Here is a 19281-nt window from a genome sequence, read left to right as displayed (position 1 = left end):
TGAACAGGCCCCATTGTTTTTCCATCTCTTTGAATTGGATTCCATTCCAGTCTAGAACTATTCACTACTTGTAAATCATGTGTTGGAGTTAAATGGACTTATGAAAAACTCAGTGGAATGCTTTTTCATTTATTGATTTCTCATGATGCGGTCACATTGAACAAAGCATTAAAAAGCTGCTTCAGTGCAAAAAGACAAGGCACACAGATTACGTCATCTTCGTCCATATCAAAGGTTAGAGTATGAACAATTCCCTTAAATAATCAGTGATATATTCCTGTCTGTAAGGCCACATTGATTTTTCAAAACGATTCCACACGAATATAACATTTGTCTGATCTACATCTAGGAAAATGTCCCTCTTGATTTATTTTGGGGAAAAAAGGGTCATGGCTGTAATGGTTAATACTCAGATTGTATCAGTCATTGTAGAACATTTTGTTTACAGACAGTAAACTTCACATTCTCAGACACCTTGCCTGTGTCCCAATCTGTTCTTTCTTCAAAAGTGTGCACTTGTACACTCCTTCCCATACATTTAATACCATTGGATCAGTATAGACATGGACTAAAGGGAGTTAATGTCTTAATACCAGTAATTTACTTTGAAATCCACGAAGTCAACAAGTGCACACTAAATGAAAGAAAGTACAGCTTATTGTGAGGCAGGTTGGGAGGCACACAAACAGCAAAGATAGGACAAATACCACTTGTCCTCTGGGCTCACATTCTGTAGGAACAGGCTCATTCAGTTTTCCCTTCTTTCACCTCTCTTTCCCTGGAAAAGTGCTCATAGACTAAAATGTAAAACACAGCTCTCGTCTTCCTTATGCTCCATACATACAGCGAGTAGCAAACAGGGAAATCATTCCATTGGGCGAGAAGTGGGGGGGGGGAATAACAGATCGGTGTCTAGGGACAACTTCATCCTACTCCGGGAAACCTTGGGCTAAATTGGGTCAAAACCTCTACATTGCTATTGCAACCGCTTCCTTTCGGTGGTTATGACACTGACTTCTGATTGGCTCTGGCTAGTGAGAAAAAGGTTGATTGGATGCCAGACCCTGTACTCAGATATAAAGAACATAATCATGATAAACAGTGTGTTCCAGGTACATTTTCTGCATATATATTCTTATTAGAACATACTGATGTGGTTCCTTAAATTCCAATTCACACATGCGTATAATACAATGAGTGAAATAGGACAAATATAAGCACCCACCAAATTATCATCATCTGCATGTAAAATGTGTCTCTGGAACGCACCCAAGGAGTCTATACAGTGCAACATGTCTGCCAACACAATAACATCACAGTATGTGGATGGACTGAGGGTAGGTAGAGAGTTTGGGTTAGTCCATCCACAGAGTGAAACATCAGCACAGTTCAGGTGGAACAGTGCTCACTATGCTAATTATACTCAGACAACATTTGTCCAATCCCAAATCGACCTCTCTAGCCCTCGCTCCTAAGCACTTGTAGATCTAAAAAGGAGCATTACGCCACAAGCAATCTGGTGAATATCAAGCCAAATATATCAATGTGGACCTTATTTTCATATTCTATTGGGATTTTCTAAACATTGACAGCCATATTGATATGAGCCGTGCTTTGGGAAAACCTCTGATGGTGTCCAACATTGTGGTCACAGATGTACCTCCCAACCATCACCTACTGCTGCTTTCGAGGCGTTTTGTATGTTCTCAAACAAGCTCATCGCCATATTGTTAATACCTTTCAGATCTACATTTGGTTGCATATGGATAAGGGGCTATGGGGTAAATTTGGGATTGGACATTGGTACTAGGCTATGGTCCCACCCTGCTTGCAGTGTGACTGGTTATATCTTGGTGGCACGGCAGCTGTCGCCCTCGCATGACTGCAGCTTGATCAGCCGTTGGTTCATGGCCTGGAGGAGGGTGGGGTCAACCTTCTTAACAATGTTCTCCAATTGGTGCGGGTCAGAGGTCAAGTTATATACCTCAACAAATGACTGAGGAGAGAGAGAAAAAGCAAGAGAGAAAACAGATTGAGAGGACAATTACTCATTAAAATCCATAGAAACAAGACAACATGTACTAAATAAGCTAGGTAGTACAAGTTAATTTAAAAACAGTACATAAAACAGAGCCATATACAGTCTTTACATATATGGCTATGCATACAACTACTAACAGACAAAACTGCTACTTTAAGTCATAAAAACCTAACAAATGCACATGCCCACACACCTCAGTGTCTGCAAACTCGCAGTACTGCAGGTTGTGTTCAACCAGGGTCCTAACACAGGCATAGGTGTTGTTGTAGGCATCCTCACACACACAGTCTGGGAAACATTGCTGAAGCAAAGAAGAACAAGAGACATTTTGCATTCCTCCAAGACATAGAGCTGCACTTCAGTGGGACTATTGCCTCTACTACAGGAATAATGTACAGTACTTAAAGAGTCAGGCAACTGCTGATGGAGGGTAGGAGCAATGGTTATGAACAGGGTAATTACATTAGTTAATTGTAAAATGGTAACAAGGGTATTGTAAAGGAGTAACTCACTGACAGACCAGGGCCCAGTTTAGGGCAAGCGGGGTCGGGGTCAAGGTGTCCCTCTCCTGTGTACTCTACCAGGAAGTAGGGGCGAGCTGTACCGTTACGCAGCTCAGGGGCCTACAAAGAGACAGAGTCAGATGGACAGACTATTACATAGAGAGAGGTGTGTTGATAACCTGCAGACACACAGACAGACAAAGATGATAAATGGACAGAGAACAATAAGTAACCTAATTGACCATTAGAGAGGAAGGACTGTCAATCCAAAACACTCCGAGACAAAAGATAGTGGTAGACAGACATTTAGCTCACCATCTGAGAGAGGAAGGACTGTCCATCCATATTAACAAAGGAGAGGTTGAGTCCTGAGATGTCCAGAAAAGTGGGAGCCAGGTCTATGTTCAACACCGGGGCCTGGAGGAAGACACACACACACAGGTAAGTATGGATGGAAAAGTGAAATGAGAGCATGGATGGATGTGTGGTTGATGGATAATAAGTGGATTGATAGATAAATGGAGCTAGGGACTCACCGGGAGTGTCTGTTGGGGTTTGATGCCTGGCCCACGTACCATGAGAGGGATCCTGATATCAAAGTCGTACAATTGTCTCTTGTCAATGGGCAGAGAGAACTGACCTGGAAGACAGAGAACATAAAAGGCACAGAATAACAGAATGCCACTAGAATACATTACTAGAGAACATTTCTGTTGAGAGTGGTGACATATCCTGATACAGAACACTGGGGATTTCATTACGTTTCCCAAACGTAGCTTTTAATAATCTGACAAATGTGAAGTTGATACTAGGGGTCTGTTTGTTATGAAGTCGAGCTGTGAAGTTGAACTGTTACGTCAACCACAGGAAGGGGGTCACTGCAGGTGTGAAACAAACAGATACCAAATATAAGCAGGCAGACAGACACATACACCCACACTTACCGGTGTGGTAGCCATTGTCAGAAGTGTAGAAGATGTAGGTGTTGTTGAGCTCCTTCAGCTCTTCTAGTTTCTTGACCAGAGCCTCCACCATGTCGTCCACTGACAGCAGGGTCTGCCACCTGCAGTACGGGAGGGGAATTACAATCATTACCGGAAAATCAGAGACTTGAGAAGAGAACTATTTTGTATTTTGCTACAATTGTATCCAGGTATTACGAGAGGTTTATTGCGATGGAGTACAGTGATTTGATTAGCTGGGTGTATCATGAAAAGTGTTTCAGGATGATTTGATTGGCTGTTGTACCTTTTCCTGTAGGCATTATCCAGGAAGTTTAGGGAGGTGCTGGGCATGGGGTTGCTAGGCTGGCGCAACAACCAGTGTTTATCCTTCCCGGGTTTGTCAAAGCTACCATCCCGGGGGGCTTTGACATCTGTAAAGTTTTTGTCATACTGAGGGGCGGCGGTCCAGGGGGAGTGAGGGGCGGGAGGGGACAACATGATGAAGAACGGACGCTGGGGACTCCTGTCATCCAGGAAATGGAGAGATCTGTTCAACTGGAGACGAAGGAGAGAGGTAGTGGAAAGAGATAACATTAAGAGAGAGCAAAGATTAAAATCAGGTGCTTTAATCAAATCCTAAACAATCACAACACAGACAGATGAGCTTTTGTTATATGAAAAACTAAACTAAAAACTGTACATATAGTAGTTAGAACCCAAACAAGACTGGGGGAATATATTTTTGGAACGTTGAGACAAAACTCCTCTCAGGCATCCAGAGACAATAGTCGGAGTGGTGGCGGACAAAATAAAACCAGACCGGCCATGTAATGAACTGGAGGAGTTGGAACGAAGACAAGTGGTGAGTTGCATAACACATCTGTGAACCATTACACTAAGTTCTGGTCCTGGTTCAGATGGCTCAGTGTATTGGAGCATGGTGCTGGCAAAAAAAAAATGTATGCTTCATAAATGTATGTGAACACTAAAATAGCTACTAAATGAACATTTCTGGTAAATATCCGTACAGTGCATTCAGAAAGTATTCAGACCCCTTGACTTTCCACTCCCTCTCCTCCCACTCCCTCCCGCTCTCCTTTGTTACGTTGCAGTCTTATTCTAAAATGTATTGAATTGTGTTTTCCCCTCATCTACACACAATACCCCATAATGACAAAGAAAAACTTTTAGAAAGTTATGCAAATTGATTAAAAATTAAACTGAAATATCAAATCAAATTTTATTGGTCACATGTGCCAAATACAACAGGTGTAGCGTAGACTTTACAGTGAAATGCTTACTTACGAGCCTCTAACAAACAATGCAGTTTAAAAAAAAGAATAAGAACAAGAGATAAAAGTAACAAGTACTTAAAGAGCAGCAGTAAAATAACAATAGTGAGACTATATACAGGGGGGCACCGGTTAGTTGAGGTAGTATGTACATGTAGGTAGAGTTATTAAAGTTGCTATGCATAGACGACAAAGAGTAGAAGTGGTGTAAAGAGGGTGAGAGGGGCAATGCAAATAGTCTGGGTAGCCATTTGCCGAGATGTTCAGGAGGCTTATGGCTTGGGGGTAGAAGCTTTTTTAGAAGCCTCTTGGACCTAGACTTGGCACTCCGGTACCGTTTACTTAAGTATTCAAACCCTTTAAGCAGTACTTTGTTGAAGCACCTTTTGGCAGTGATTACAGCATCGAGTCTTCTTGGGTATGAAACTACAAGATTGGCACACCTGTAATTGGAGATTTTCTCCTATTCTGTTCTGCAAATCCTCTCAAGCTCTGTCAGGTTGGATGGGTAGCATTGCTGAACAGCTGTTCTCAGGTCTCTCTGGGTTCAAGTCCGAGCTCTGGCTGGGCCACTCAAGGACATTGAGACTTGTCCCCGAAGCCACTCCTGTGTTGTCTTGGCTGTGTGCTTAGGGTTGTTGTCCTGGCTGTGTGGTTAGGGTTGTTGTCCTGTTGGAAGAAGGTGAACCTTCACCCCAGTCTGAGGTCCGGAGCAGGTTTTCATCAAGGATCTCTGTGCTTTGCTCCATTCATCTTTCCCTTGATCCTGACTAGTCTCCCAGTAGTTCCCGATGCTGAAAAACATCCCCACTGCATGATGCTGCTACCACCATAGGGATGATTCTGCCACTTCACCGTAGGGAGGGTGCCAGGTTTCCTCCAGACGTGACACTTGGCATTTAGGCCATAGTTCAATCTTGGTTTCATCAGACCAGAGACTCTTATTTCTCATGGCCCGAGTGTCCTTTAGGTGCCTTTCGTCAAACCTCAAGCGGACTGTCATGTGCCTTTTACTGAGGAGTGGCTTCCGTCTGGCCACTACCATAAAAGGCCTGATTGGTGGAGTGCTGTAGAGATCAGTATCCTTCTGGAAGGTTCTCCCATCTCCACAGAGGAACTCTAGAGCTCTGTCAGAGTTCGCATCAGGCTCTTGGTCACCTCCCTGACCAAGGCCCTTCTCCCACGATTGGCCAGCTCAAGGAAGAGCCTTGCCAGTTCCAAACATCTTCCATTTAAGAATTATGGAGACCACTGTGTTGTTCTTGGAGTCCTTAAATGCTGCAGAAATATTTTGGTACCCTTACTCAACACAATCCTGTCTCGGAGCTCTACGGACAATTCCTTTGACCTCATGGCTTGGTTTTTGCTCTGACATGCACTGTCAACTGTGGGACCTTATATAGACATCATGTCCAATCAATTGAATTTACCAGAGGTGGACTCCAATCAAGTTGTAGAAACATCTCAAGAATGATCAATGGAAACAGGATGCACCTGAGCTCAATTTCAAGTCTTTCTTGATTTAAATAAATGTTAGAATAAGGCTGTGACGTAACAAAATGTGGAAAAAGTCAAGTGGTCTGAATACTTTCCAAATGCACTGTATAAAATATGCATCTAAAACAGCAGACGGGTTGGTTGTTTAGCAACAAAACTGATGTGTGCGCAACTATGGGGCATCACAGCAAAGTTTAAAAATATATGGCAATTAGAAATCAAAACTGGATGGTCTTCAGAGATAGATGGGAGTTGTCGAGGGTAGCTGAAGGATGGGACTAAAAACACACAAAAGATAACTATTGTAAAATAGACTGTCCGTAACCTGCATATAGTATGTATGTATAAGCTGGAAATAGAAGTGTTGTCGCTTAGTTTACTCCAATTAGGAGGGGTGGTAGGGTTAGGGGGGGTGGTAGGATTAGGAGGGGTGGTAGGATTAGGAGGGGTGGTAGGATTAGGGGGGGAATAAAAGGGGGATGAGATTCCTACTTGGAAATGATCAGAACCAACCAATAGCAAAGCTCTACACAAATTGTTTAATTTTTCCTCTGAGGCTCAGAGTTTCCGTCATACAGCATACGACTCTGGGTTTATGATCACAAAAGGTGTTAAATTTTAGAAAACTAATTGTGGATGTCGCACCATTTGTACATGCATGTTTTTAAACTTTTAAATACAGAATAAATTTGTTTAATCATGAAGTTGGCCTAATATTCCTTAAAATTAAACAGACTGGGTTGTTGACATTTAAACTATATTTCATCTCCAATGGTTATTGAAAACATAAATACATTTGCACAATGAGCACTTTTGTCTCAAACACATTGTTACAGTTGTTGGTTAGCTAGCCAGCTAGAATTTTTTGCCATATTAGCATTGACATGAAATCAGTCAAAATACCTCCAAACAAGACATGGTATTAAGAACAAGATGAAACTATGATTCCCCACATCGCAGTTTGTAATTGTTGGTAGCTATCTGGCCACCTAGAATCACAACTCACGGCCCCATTTAAGCATGTGCATCAATTGTGACATTGTCAGCTACCAAACTCTTAGACAAGTTCAAGATCCGTTCATTGACATCTGTAAGTAACAGGCATTTCTTACATACATAAACCCAGTTAAACTGAAGCTTTAAAGTAAAGTGCCTGTGAAGCTGATTCACCATAAGTTAAGTTTCACCCTTTCAAAGTGTAAGCCAAGCAGAAAGTTTACCAAGTCACATGACCAGGGGTGGGATATACATGCAGACACACATAGGTAAGAAGACTACTGCCGGAGAATAATCACTCATTAACAACACACAATATGCAAAATAAAGAAACTCCCCTTTTGCATATTTTGGTACGGGTGAGGTAACTGCTCCAGAAAGCTACCTTTTCATTGGCTGCTCCAGATAGCTACCTTTTCATTGGCAAGATTAGTAAACTTAGGCATGACATGCCAATAACACAATTCTGACCTACATGCATAACTGACCAAATTATGAATGACAATAATTGTAATTTTGAATTCCATAAAGTGAGTATGGAAGAGGTGAAAAACAACAATGGAAAGCCATCTGGGTCTGACAACGTCGATGGAAAATTACTGAGGATGATAACGGACTATATTACCAAATCTTTCATCTACACCTACAGACCTGGAAGGAAGCAAGTCATTCCACTACCCAAGAACAGCAAAGCACCCTTTACTGGCTCAAACAGCTGACCAATCAGCACATTACCAAACCTTACTAAACTTTTGGAAAAAAATGGCGTAGGACCAGATTAAATGCTATTTCACAATAAACAAATTAACAATATTTTCAGCATACTTATAGGGAAGAGCACTTAACATGTATGGGAAATTGATAAGTGGATTGTGCGAGCTGTTTAGTTTGATTTTAGTGAAGCTTTTGACATTGATCATAATTTGCTGCTGGAAAAATGTGTATTATGGCTTTACATCTGCTGCTATATTGTGTTACCCATCTAACAGAACAGAGAGTGTTCTTTAATGGAAGCCTCTCCAACATAATCTAGGTAGAGTCAGGCATTCCCCAGGGCACATCCTTTATATCCACGCAAACTTGGTGCAAATCAATGCCTACAAGAAACCTGGCAACATTCAAAGCCACACTGAGTTTGGTTGTTCCCTTGTGAGAAGTAAAGGCACGCACGAGAAAAATGCAAGAGAATCCCCACAAAAAAAAAACATAACATTGCCAGCAATACCTCGCATTTTCCCAAATAAAACAGATATATAATAAAGGGGTCAATGTAAATAGTATGTGTAGCCATTTCATTAACTGTTCAATAAGATGGTCCGAAATATAAAATTAAAACACTAAAAGCATTGTATTTGGGAAAAATCATTCACTAAACCCCAACTAAGTCTTGTAATGAATAATGTGGAAATTCAGCAAGTTGAAGGAGATTAAACTGCTTGGTGCAACCCTGGATTGTAAAACTGTCATGGTCAAAACATATTGATGCAATGGCAAGTCTGTCCATAATAAAGTGCTTCTCTGCGTTCTTGACATCACTAACAACCAAAGTTCTACAGGCCTTAGTTGTTGCACCTGGACTGCTGCCCAATCACATGATCAAGTGCCACGAAGAGGGACATAGGCAAATTACAGTTGGCCAGAACAGAGCAGCAAAGTAACTCATGAATAAAAAAAATAAAAGCTAATAAAAAAAATGCAAGCAATAAAATCAGACCTTTTTAAACTACACCTTATGGAACAGTGCAGACTGTGAAGACACTCGTACATTGTAATATTGCTGTATTATGGATTCGGTACTGTAGATATGTTGTGGTATTGTACTGTGTAATAACATGTTGTGTGATGTACTGTTTTAGTTTGTATGTAATTGCCTAATGGGGATCTGTGATAAAATACACATAAAAAAAGAAGGTACGGTTGGGCACGATACAGGTAAGGTACAGAAAGATACAGGTAAGGTACAGAAAGATACAGGTAAGGTACAGGTAAGGTACAGAAAGATACAGGTAAGGTACAGGTAAGGTACAGAAAGATACAGGTGGGGTACAGGTAAGGTACAGGTAAGGTACAGGTAAGGTACAGGTAAGGTACAGGTAAGGTACAGAAAGATACAGGTAAGGTACAGGTAAGGTACAGAAAGATACAGGTAAGGTACAGGTAAGGTACAGAAAGATACAGGTAAGGTACAGAAAGATACAGGTAAGGTACAGAAAGATACAGGTAAGGTACAGAAAGATACAGGTAAGGTACAGAAAGATACAGGTAAGGTACAGAAAGATACAGGTAAGGTACAGAAAGATACAGGTAAGGTACAGGTGGGGTACAGGTAAGGTACAGGTAAGGTACAGAAAGATACAGGTAAGGTACAGGTGGGGTACAGAAAGATACAGGTAAGGTACAGGTAAGGTACAGAAAGATACAGGTAAGGTACAGAAAGATACAGGTAAGGTACAGAAAGATACAGGTAAGGTACAGAAAGATACAGGTAAGGTACAGAAAGATACAGGTAAGGTACAGGTAAGGTACAGGTAAGGTACAGGTAAGGTGCAGAAAGATACAGGTAAGGTGCAGAAAGATACAGGTAAGGTGCAGAAAGATACAGGCAAGGTACAGAAAGATACAGGCAAGGTACAGAAAGATACAGGTAAGGTGCAGAAAGATACAGGTAAGGTGCAGAAAGATACAGGTAAGGTACAGATAAGGTGCAGAAAGATACAGGTAAGGTGCAGAAAGATACAGATAAGGTACAGGTAAGGTGCAGAAAGATACAGGTAAGGTACAGAAAGATACAGGTAAGGTACAGGTAAGGTACAGAAAGATACAGGTAAGGTACTGAAAGGTACAGGTAAGGTACAGAAAGGTACAGGTAAGGTACAGGTAAGGTACAGAAAGGTACAGGTAAGGTACAGAAAGGTACAGGTAAGGTACAGGTAAGGTACAGAAAGGTACAGGTAAGGTACAGAAAGGTACAGTTAAGGTACAGGTACAGGTAAGGTAACGTAAGATACATGTAACGTACAGGTAAGGAAAGGTACAGTTAAGGTAACGTAAGATACATGTAACGTACAGGTAAGGAAAGGTACAGGTGGGGTACAGGTAAGGTAACGTAAGATACATGTAACGTACAGGTAAGGTAAGGTTCTGGTAAGGTGACGGGTAAGGTAGCGTAAGGTAAGATACATGTAAGTGGTTGTGATGATTCAATGTTTTTAAAGTATTTAACTGTACAAAGCTAAAAGGTTCATTTTCACACTATGGCCAAAGTTTTTCTTTCCTAACAGGCTGTGGCTACCGTCTGTCGGTCATTAGGGGTAACCTATTCAGTTGCACAACTGAAAGCATTCAACTGAAATGTATCTTCAGCATTTAACCCAACCCCTCTGAATCAGAGAGGGAACAGTTTGCTGGGGTTAATTGCCTTACCGTGCTCCACTTTGCCGGCTCTGGGATTCAAACCAGCTACCTTTTGGTCAGTGGCCCAATGCTCGTAACCGCTAGGCTTCCTGCTGAGTTCGGGTAGGCAAACCGAACGAGTGTGCTTGCATACCAGTGGAGGCTGCTGAGGGGAGGACGGCTCATAATAGTCGCTAGAACAGAGCCCATTAAAACACATGGAAACCATGTGTTTGATATATTTACGATTCTACTAATTCCGCTTCCGCCATTACCACAATCCCATCCCCCCCAATTAAGGTGCCACCAACCTCCTGTGTCATATACACCTTACATAGTTCAGAATACACAAGATCAAGCACGCACAAAATAACCATTTTTATTTTGAAAGCCATCAGTGTGAATTATTGATGCCCAGAGCTGGAAACACATCAGATGGCTTCCACAAACTTCCAAACTTTTGACTGCTACTGTACATAAATATATAAAAATGTCTTATCAAACACAAACTTGGTTACACGTGTCCTTCACTAAAAAAAAAAAAGGTGCAAAAACAGAAATATCCTAAACTATTTACAACTATTTACAGACCTTGACCGGCAGGGGCGCTTACTGGGGAGGGGTGGCTCCCAAACGTCATCATCCAAATCCTCTGCATCCTCTGTGGTGAATAAAATAAAGAGATATATTATGGTAAGACACAGAATTAGTTGACAATTTACAGAACAACATTACTGTAAAGTAAAAACACCAAGCCTAAACTATCTGTACAGTGACTCACATAGAAGGTGTGAAGCACACACACACACACTTTCGAGACAAAGGCAGAGGTGAGAACCACGAATAAACAATGGCCATGAGAGTTTAATGGCCTCTCTAAAGTTACAAGAATGAAACAGGAAACAGTGAACTAATATGAAACAGACAATAACTAATTTGGAATTATATAACATTGGAATGATTTGTTACAGGCCTATGTACCCTAATCCAAAGCACAAAAAGCAGACACCTTGTAAAAAATTAAATACATATATTAAGTTAGCTATATAAAGTCATGAAAATTATTTACTTACAGATCTAACAGTGGATCCAATCCTTCTAGAAAGCAATCTTCGTCGGCCGAGTCGAAATCCTTGTTGTCCAAATTGTTACCCTGATCCGAGTCCAACCAGTATTTTATTCAAAGCTTCTATGTCGGAATACATTAATATCTGCCTTGTTTTTAGCTTCCTGTTAGATATTCTTAGTGTTTACCCCTTGAGAAGCCATCTTTCATGCTAAAGTATAAAATGAAAGTGACAAAATCTGTTGACAAGTTCCATCTCTGAGTCAGGTAGCAATAGTTCGCATTAAGCATAAATGGTTCTAGGCCTTGTCCCACCCAGGTCAAATTCATATCCCTGGAAAGCTTATCTCATTGGCTACAAGACTGTCAAGGTGCCATAGTAGCCAATCCCCTGAATAATAGATGTCTCCAGCGCGTAATCAGGCAACGTCATATTTGATGGCGCAAAGAGTCACTCGGTGGACAGTTGATGTTGCCATTAAGTCATACATAATTAGATAACATGGCAATAGGCTAGATTTGTTCCCATCAACCTAAGGATTCATTTGATACCCCCCATGTAGCTTTAGCTCAAACACAGACCAGATCAAAGCTTACCGTGTAAGATATTTGCTGTGTGGTGAAAACGTTGTGTAAAATAAACATTGTGACTCTCTGGGCTGGTGATCAATAACGGTAGGTCACAGGCAGACAAATAAGATATCCTCATGATCTGTGGAGTCCCCGCTTTCAGTGTGAATCAACATATTCTGTGTTTATTCTATTTATGCTTCACAACGCTAACCGGAATGTAGGTAGCAGCTATCTTGAAATGAGGTCATTGGCTCGGCCTGCCCTTATACATTTGTATACCCACATATGGTAGTAAGTCAAACCAAAGATTTTAAGGCACAGGTCAATAGTCAAGATACTCAGCTTTCCACAGACACCCTGCTTTTACAGATAAAAAATTATTGAATATGGTCCCCAAATATGCGCAAACTGTTTCAGGTGGGGAGCATGCGGATGGTTTAAGGTTAGGGAAAATAGATTTTGAATCAATTAATTTGTGGTCCCCACAAAGATAGTAAAACATATGTACGTGTTTGTAGAAGGACAGGTTTTTGCTATCATCTGTAATGTGTAAAGTGTCCAGATAAGCACAGCTCCTCAGAATCTACATTCCTCTCAGGGAAGTGATCTCTGTATCTGTCATCAAAAAGGGTCTGCAGCTGATCAAACACACCGAAGAATGACCCTGGATAGGACCCCAGCATCAACAAGGCATCAGCTACCGCGTCACGTCTCACGGGGGTTATACCGCGTCATAGGGGACTATGCCGCGTCACGTCTCACGGGGGTTATACCGCGTCACGTCTCACGGGGGGCTATACCGCGTCACAGGGGACTATGCCGCGTCACGCCTCACAGGGACTATGCCGCGTCACGCCTCACAGGGACTATGCCGCGTCACGTCTCACAGGGGCTATGCCGCGTCACGTCTCACAGGGGGCTATACCGCGTCACAGGGGGCTATACCGCGTCACAGGGGGCTATACCGCGTCACAGGGGGCTATACCGCGTCACAGGGGGCTATACCGCGTCACAGGGGGCTATACCGCGTCACGTCTCACAGGGGGCTATACCGCGTCACGTCTCAAAGGGGTTATACCGCGTCACGTCTCAAAGGGGTTATACCGCGTCACGTCTCAAAGGGGTTATACCGCGTCACGTCTCAAAGGGGTTATACCGCGTCACGTCTCAAAGGGGTTATACCGCGTCACGTCTCAAAGGGGTTATACCGCGTCACGCCTCAAAGGGGTTATACCGGGCTATCCGTCTCAAAGGGGTTATACCGCGTCACGTCTCAAAGGGGTTATACCGCGGGGGCACGTCTCAAAGGGGTTATACCGCATCACGTCTCACAGGGGGTTATACCGCGTCACGTCTCAAAGGGGTTATACCGCATCACGTCTCACAGGGGGTTATACCGCGTCACGTCTCAAAGGGGTTATACCGCGTCACGTCTCAAAGGGGTTATACCGCGTCACGTCTCAAAGGGGTTATACCGCGTCACGTCTCAAAGGGGTTATACCGCGTCACGTCTCAAAGGGGTTATACCGCGTCACGTCTCAAAGGGGTTATACCGCGTCACGTCTCACAGGGGGCTATACCGCGTCACGTCTCAAAGGGGTTATACCGCGTCACGTCTCAAAGGGGTTATACCGCGTCATGTCTCAAAGGGGTTATACCGCATCATGTCTCAAAGGGGTTATACCGCATCACGTCTCAAAGGGGTTATACCGCGTCACGTCTCAAAGGGGTTATACCGCATCACGTCTCAAAGGGGTTATACCGCGTCACGTCTCAAAGGGGTTATACCGCGTCACGTCTCAAAGGGGTTATACCGCGTCACGTCTCAAAGGGGTTATACCGCATCACGTCTCAAAGGGGTTATACCGCATCACGTCTCAAAGGGGTTATACCGCATCATGTCTCAAAGGGGTTATACCGCGTCACGTATCAAAGGGGTTATACACACCCAACCACACAGGGCACACACCCACACAGTTGTATGGGTTGAGGACTTACTATGAGGTCTGTGAGGTAGTCTTTTTCATAATTGTCTCCGTGCTGCTCCTCTTTACCGTTGACTGACAGAGTGTAGTTGTAGTACTGAGAGTTCCCCATCTGCAACGACAAACACACAAAAGCATCAACACAGCTGTGACATCATCATCATACACCAATATATTATGTGTCTGAACAGGACTTACCAGTGCATGCCATTGGTCCCAGCCTGGGGGAACATAGCCAACATTCCCTGTTTCCTTCTTCCCGTACTGAGGAGAGAGAGAGAGGAACACGTGACATAGTGCTACAGACAGACATGTGAAGCAGGGTTGTGGTTAATTCCATTTCAATTCCAGTAAACACAGAAAGTAATACAAATTCTAAGTTCAAATGTTCCTAACTGAATGGAATGGACCCCAACTCTGATGTGAAATACAAAAAGACTAGACACACAATAGACAGATGTGGGAACAACTGACAGTCTAACTCGATGACATTACAGATGGATCTGGGAAAGGAAATGCATGAAGCCAAAAAAAAAAAAAAAAAAAAGGGGGGGGGGATCAATAGTTACATATCGCAATATTATATTGATCCCCCCCCCATCACACACACTACATGCATGTCATCATGTGATGCTTCCCTAGCTGTTAATTGATGTGTGGTCATATAATCTGTGCATGAATCTACCACTGCTTCTTCCTCTTTTCTGCTGGACATACTGACGTGTCATGTCATTTTAACCCGGTTGTTCAGCAGGCTCAACCTGAGTTCGTCTAACTTCTGCCAAGATCATCAGATCTATGAATCACCTCAACTTCCAAACTGTATTAACAGTTCTTTATTATAGAAAAAGTAGTAAATATGTGCAAATTCTTGTGGTGAAATCAGTCTCTTTTCGGCTTCATGCATTTCCTTTCCCAGATCCATCTGTAATGTCATCTAGTTAGACTGTCAGTTGTTCCCACATCTGTCTATTGTGTATATATAAAAGTTAGTACCAGTCAAAAGTTTGAACACACCTACTCATTCATATTTAATAGTCAAGGCATCAAAACTATGAAATAACACATAAGGAATCATATAGTAACCAAAAAAAGTGTTAAATAAATCTAAATATATTTTTTATTTGAGATTCTTCAAAGTAGCCACTCTTTGCCTTGACAGCTTTGCACACTACTAGCATTTTCTCAACCAGCTTAATGAGGTAGTCACCTGGAATGCATTTCAATTAACAGGTGTGCCTTGTTTAATGTTAATTTGTGGAATTTATTTTCTTCTTAATGCGCTTGAGACAATCAGTTGTGTTGTGACAATGTAGGGGTGGTATGCAGAAGATAGCCCTATTTGGTAAAAGACCAAGTCTATATAATGACAAGAACAGCTCAAATAAGAAAAGAGAAATGACAGTCCATCATTACTTTAAGACATGAAGGTCAGTCAAGTCGGAAAAAACATCAAGCGCTATGATGAAACTGTCTCTCATGAGGACCGCCACAGGAAAGGAAGATCCAGAGTTACCTCTGCTGCAGAGGATACGTTCATTAGATTTACCAGCTTCAGAATGTAGCTCAAATAAATGCTTCACAGAGTTCAAGTAACAGACACATTTCAATATCAACTGTTCAGAGGAGACTGCGTGAATCAGGCCTTCACGGTCTAATTGCTGCAAAGAAACCACTACTAAAGGACACCAATAAGAAGAGACTTGATTGGGCCAAGAAACACGAGCAAATCAAAGTTGTCACACGCGCCAAATATGACAGTGAAACGCTTACTTACAAGCCCTAACCGACAGTGAAACGCTTACTTACAAGCCCTAACCGACAGTGAAACGCTTACTTACAAGCCCTAACCGACAGTGAAACGCTTACTTACAAGCCCTAACCGACAGTGAAACGCCCAAGCCCTAACCGACAGTGAAACGCTTACTTACAAGCCCTAACCGACAGTGAAACGCTTACTTACAAGCCCTAACCGACAGTGAAACGCTTACTTACAAGCCCTAACCGACAGTGAAACGCTTACTTACAAGCCCTAACCGACAGTGAAACGCTTACTTACAAGCCCTAACCGACAGTGAAACGCTTACTTACAAGCCCTAACCGACAGTGAAACGCTTACTTACAAGCCCTAACCGACAGTGAAACGCTTACTTACAAGCCCTAACCGACAGTGAAACGCTTACTTACAAGCCCTAACCGACAGTAACCGACAGTGAAACGCTTACTTACAAGCCCTAACCGACAGTGAAACGCTTACTTACAAGCCCTAACCAACAGGGAAACGCTTACTTACAAGCCCTAACCAACAGGGAAATGCTTACTTACAAGCCCTAAAAAATAAAAAGTATTCGGTAAACAATAGATAAGTAAAGAAATACAAAATAAAAAACAGTAAAATGACAGTGAAAATAAAAGTAGCGAGGCTATATACAGGTGGTACCGGTACAGAATCAATGTGCGGGGCACCGGTTAGTCGGGCTAGTTGAGGTAATATGTACGTGAATGTATAGTTAAAGTGACTATGGATAGATAATAAACAGAGTAGCAGCAGCGTAAAAGAGGGGTTGGCGGGGGGAGTGGCGGCACACAATGAAAATAGACCGGGTAGCCATTTGATTACCTGTTCGGGAGTCTTATGCTCTGTGTTTTGGGTCATTGTCCTGTCAAATAGATTTGGTGCTCCGGTACCGCTTGCCATGCGGAGCAATGGACATTAGACCGGTGGAAAATCTGTCCTTTGGTCTGATGAGTCCAAATTTGAGAATTTTTGTTCCAACTGCCGTGTTTTTGTGAGACGCAGAGTAGCAAAACGGATGATCTCTGCATGTGTTGTTCCCACCGTGAAGCATGGAAGAGGAGTTGGGATGGTGTTAAGCTGGTGACACTGTCAGTGATATATTTAGAACTCAAAGTACACTTAACCAGCATGGCTACCACAGCATTCTGCAGCAATACGCCATCCCATCTGGTTTACGCTTAGTTGGGACTATCATTTATTTTTCAACAGGACAATAACCCAAAACCCACACCCAGGCTGTCTAAGGGCTATTTGACCAAGGAGAGTGATGGTGCTGCATCAGATGACCTGGCCTCCCCAAATCCCCCAACCTCAACCTAATTCAGATGGATTAGGATGAGTTGGACCACAGAGTGAAGGAAAAGCAACCAACAAGTGCTCAGCATGTGGGAACTCCTTCAAGACTGTTGGAAAAGCATTCCCCATGAAGCTGGTTGAGAGAATGCCAAGAGTGTGCAAAGCTGTCATCAATGCAAAGAGTGGCTACTTTAAAAAATCTCAAATATATTTTGATTTGTTTAAAACCTTTTTTAGTTACTACATGATTCCACGTGTTATTTCATCGTTTTGGTGTCTTCAATATTGTAGAAAACCCTTGAATGAGTAGGCGTGTCCAACCTTTTGACTGGTAATGTATATTTACTTGTTTTTGCTAGAAAGCGTTAGCTAGCGCTAGTCGGCTGTACCTGCGCCAAAACTTTTTCATCCTATATCTTGTTCTCAAACTTCTTTTTAAATAGTGAGCCAATAGGGTCTCAGCACTTTTGCTTCCACAAGGAAATAAAAGTCAGAGGTCCCTGGCAATTCCTAGCCCTAGTAGTGTGTAGTGTGTGTTACCTGGTTGAGGTACTTCCCGGCGTAGAAGGTCTGGTAATGCTGTTTGCTGAGGTAGACAGGGAAGGCCGTGGTCTCTGGTCCTTTCTGCCACAGAGGGCTGGAGCAGTTCCCATCCAGGGAGTTGTTCCTCACTGAGTGGTTATGGGGGTACTGCCCCGTTAAGATACTACTCCTACTGGGGCAACACAGCGGGGTCGCCGTAAACTGGAGAGAGGGAGAAATAACAAGAGGAGAGATTAGGGACATCTCAAAACCTTAGTGAAACTCCAGCAATTGGAATCTCAGTGTAATGGCTTAGGTGTCGGATTGACTGACAGGTTCAGGTTCGAGTACCATGTTGTTGATGTGAAGCTGTTCGGGTACTCACAGCATTTGAAAAGGTGGCTCCAGCATCTCCAATCAAGGCTTTGGTTTTCTTCATAGGTGTCTGTTGAACCGAGAAGCACGAAATGGAGAAGTGGTTTATTTTATCTCAACATGAAATCTTAAATACACACTTTTGTTTAATCCGAAACACTAGGAAGATGAAACAATATTAGACATCCTGTTTTGGTCCAGGTTGATATAAAATGTTCAAGGTTGAAACATCCGGTAGCCTATTTCTCATACTTTTAATAGACTACCCAACACAAGAAGCATGTAGCATGATGACCATATGATAGAAAATATGAATAGTCCTATAACCTATATATAGACCATGGTTTTGATTTTGTTGAATGCCACTGCTACAATGTGGGCTTCTGTATGTCGTACAATGTTATTGCCCTCTGCCTCAACATATAGGTCTTTAGCCACGTAATGTACGTTTGGAAAGTAGGATATGCAAATGGTGGAGTGGATCAAGCTTGTTCCCTTCAATTCAAAACACCGTCAGCCCACCATAACAACTATAGGCCTGGCTATAGCAGAGGACCACCACAATTATATTAGCCTATACATTATACAGTTTTAATATACATTAATACGTTTCATTTACTCACAAAACGTACTTGATTTAGTTATTTAACAAACCCAGCCAAACTAGAACTACTCACCATTCCCCCGAGGTACACATCCTGATCATCCGCTAAAATCAGGACGATATTGCTCGGTTTTTCGCATTCCGAACACCTGAGCGTGCAGGTAAACAGCGCGAGAAACAATGCTGCGCGCACTCCTCCATTCGGTGTTCGTTGTCGCTTCTTTTGTCTGATTCTTGCCTCCGAACTTGCCATGGGTTAGCTGGCTACCGCTTCACTGTTATAGCGCGATGTTTTCGTTTTCTGCTCTATGCGAAGCAATGAACATGTGAAAACACCTATGGACCGAGGGAGGGCACGGACAGAATGCAAGTCACACTGCTGCTGGTCACGAGGGA

General features: G+C 42.6%; 2 protein-coding genes across 2 annotated transcripts in view; one reads left to right on the top strand and one right to left on the bottom strand.

Moving 5' to 3' along the window:
• The window catches only part of polm (polymerase (DNA directed), mu), a 392822-nt gene that overhangs the window by 355446 nt on the left and 18095 nt on the right, over positions 1 to 19281 (top strand). The window lies entirely within an intron of this gene.
• On the bottom strand, positions 114 to 19270 carry gnsb (glucosamine (N-acetyl)-6-sulfatase (Sanfilippo disease IIID), b). The gene is made up of 12 exons (XM_064943211.1): positions 18959 to 19270; positions 18292 to 18351; positions 17925 to 18128; positions 14489 to 14554; positions 14304 to 14402; positions 3793 to 4043; positions 3489 to 3607; positions 3081 to 3184; positions 2860 to 2961; positions 2554 to 2664; positions 2235 to 2342; positions 114 to 1996 (listed from the first exon to the last, which is right to left on the bottom strand). The coding sequence occupies exons 1-12, from the start codon at positions 19136 to 19138 to the stop codon at positions 1844 to 1846; spliced, it is 1557 nt and encodes a 518-aa protein (XP_064799283.1). The 5' UTR covers positions 19139 to 19270; the 3' UTR covers positions 114 to 1843.

This window comes from Oncorhynchus masou, chromosome 28 (genome assembly GCF_036934945.1).
Source record: "Oncorhynchus masou masou isolate Uvic2021 chromosome 28, UVic_Omas_1.1, whole genome shotgun sequence".
NCBI lineage: Eukaryota > Metazoa > Chordata > Actinopteri > Salmoniformes > Salmonidae > Oncorhynchus > Oncorhynchus masou.
This window is presented reverse-complemented; position numbering and strand designations above follow the sequence as displayed.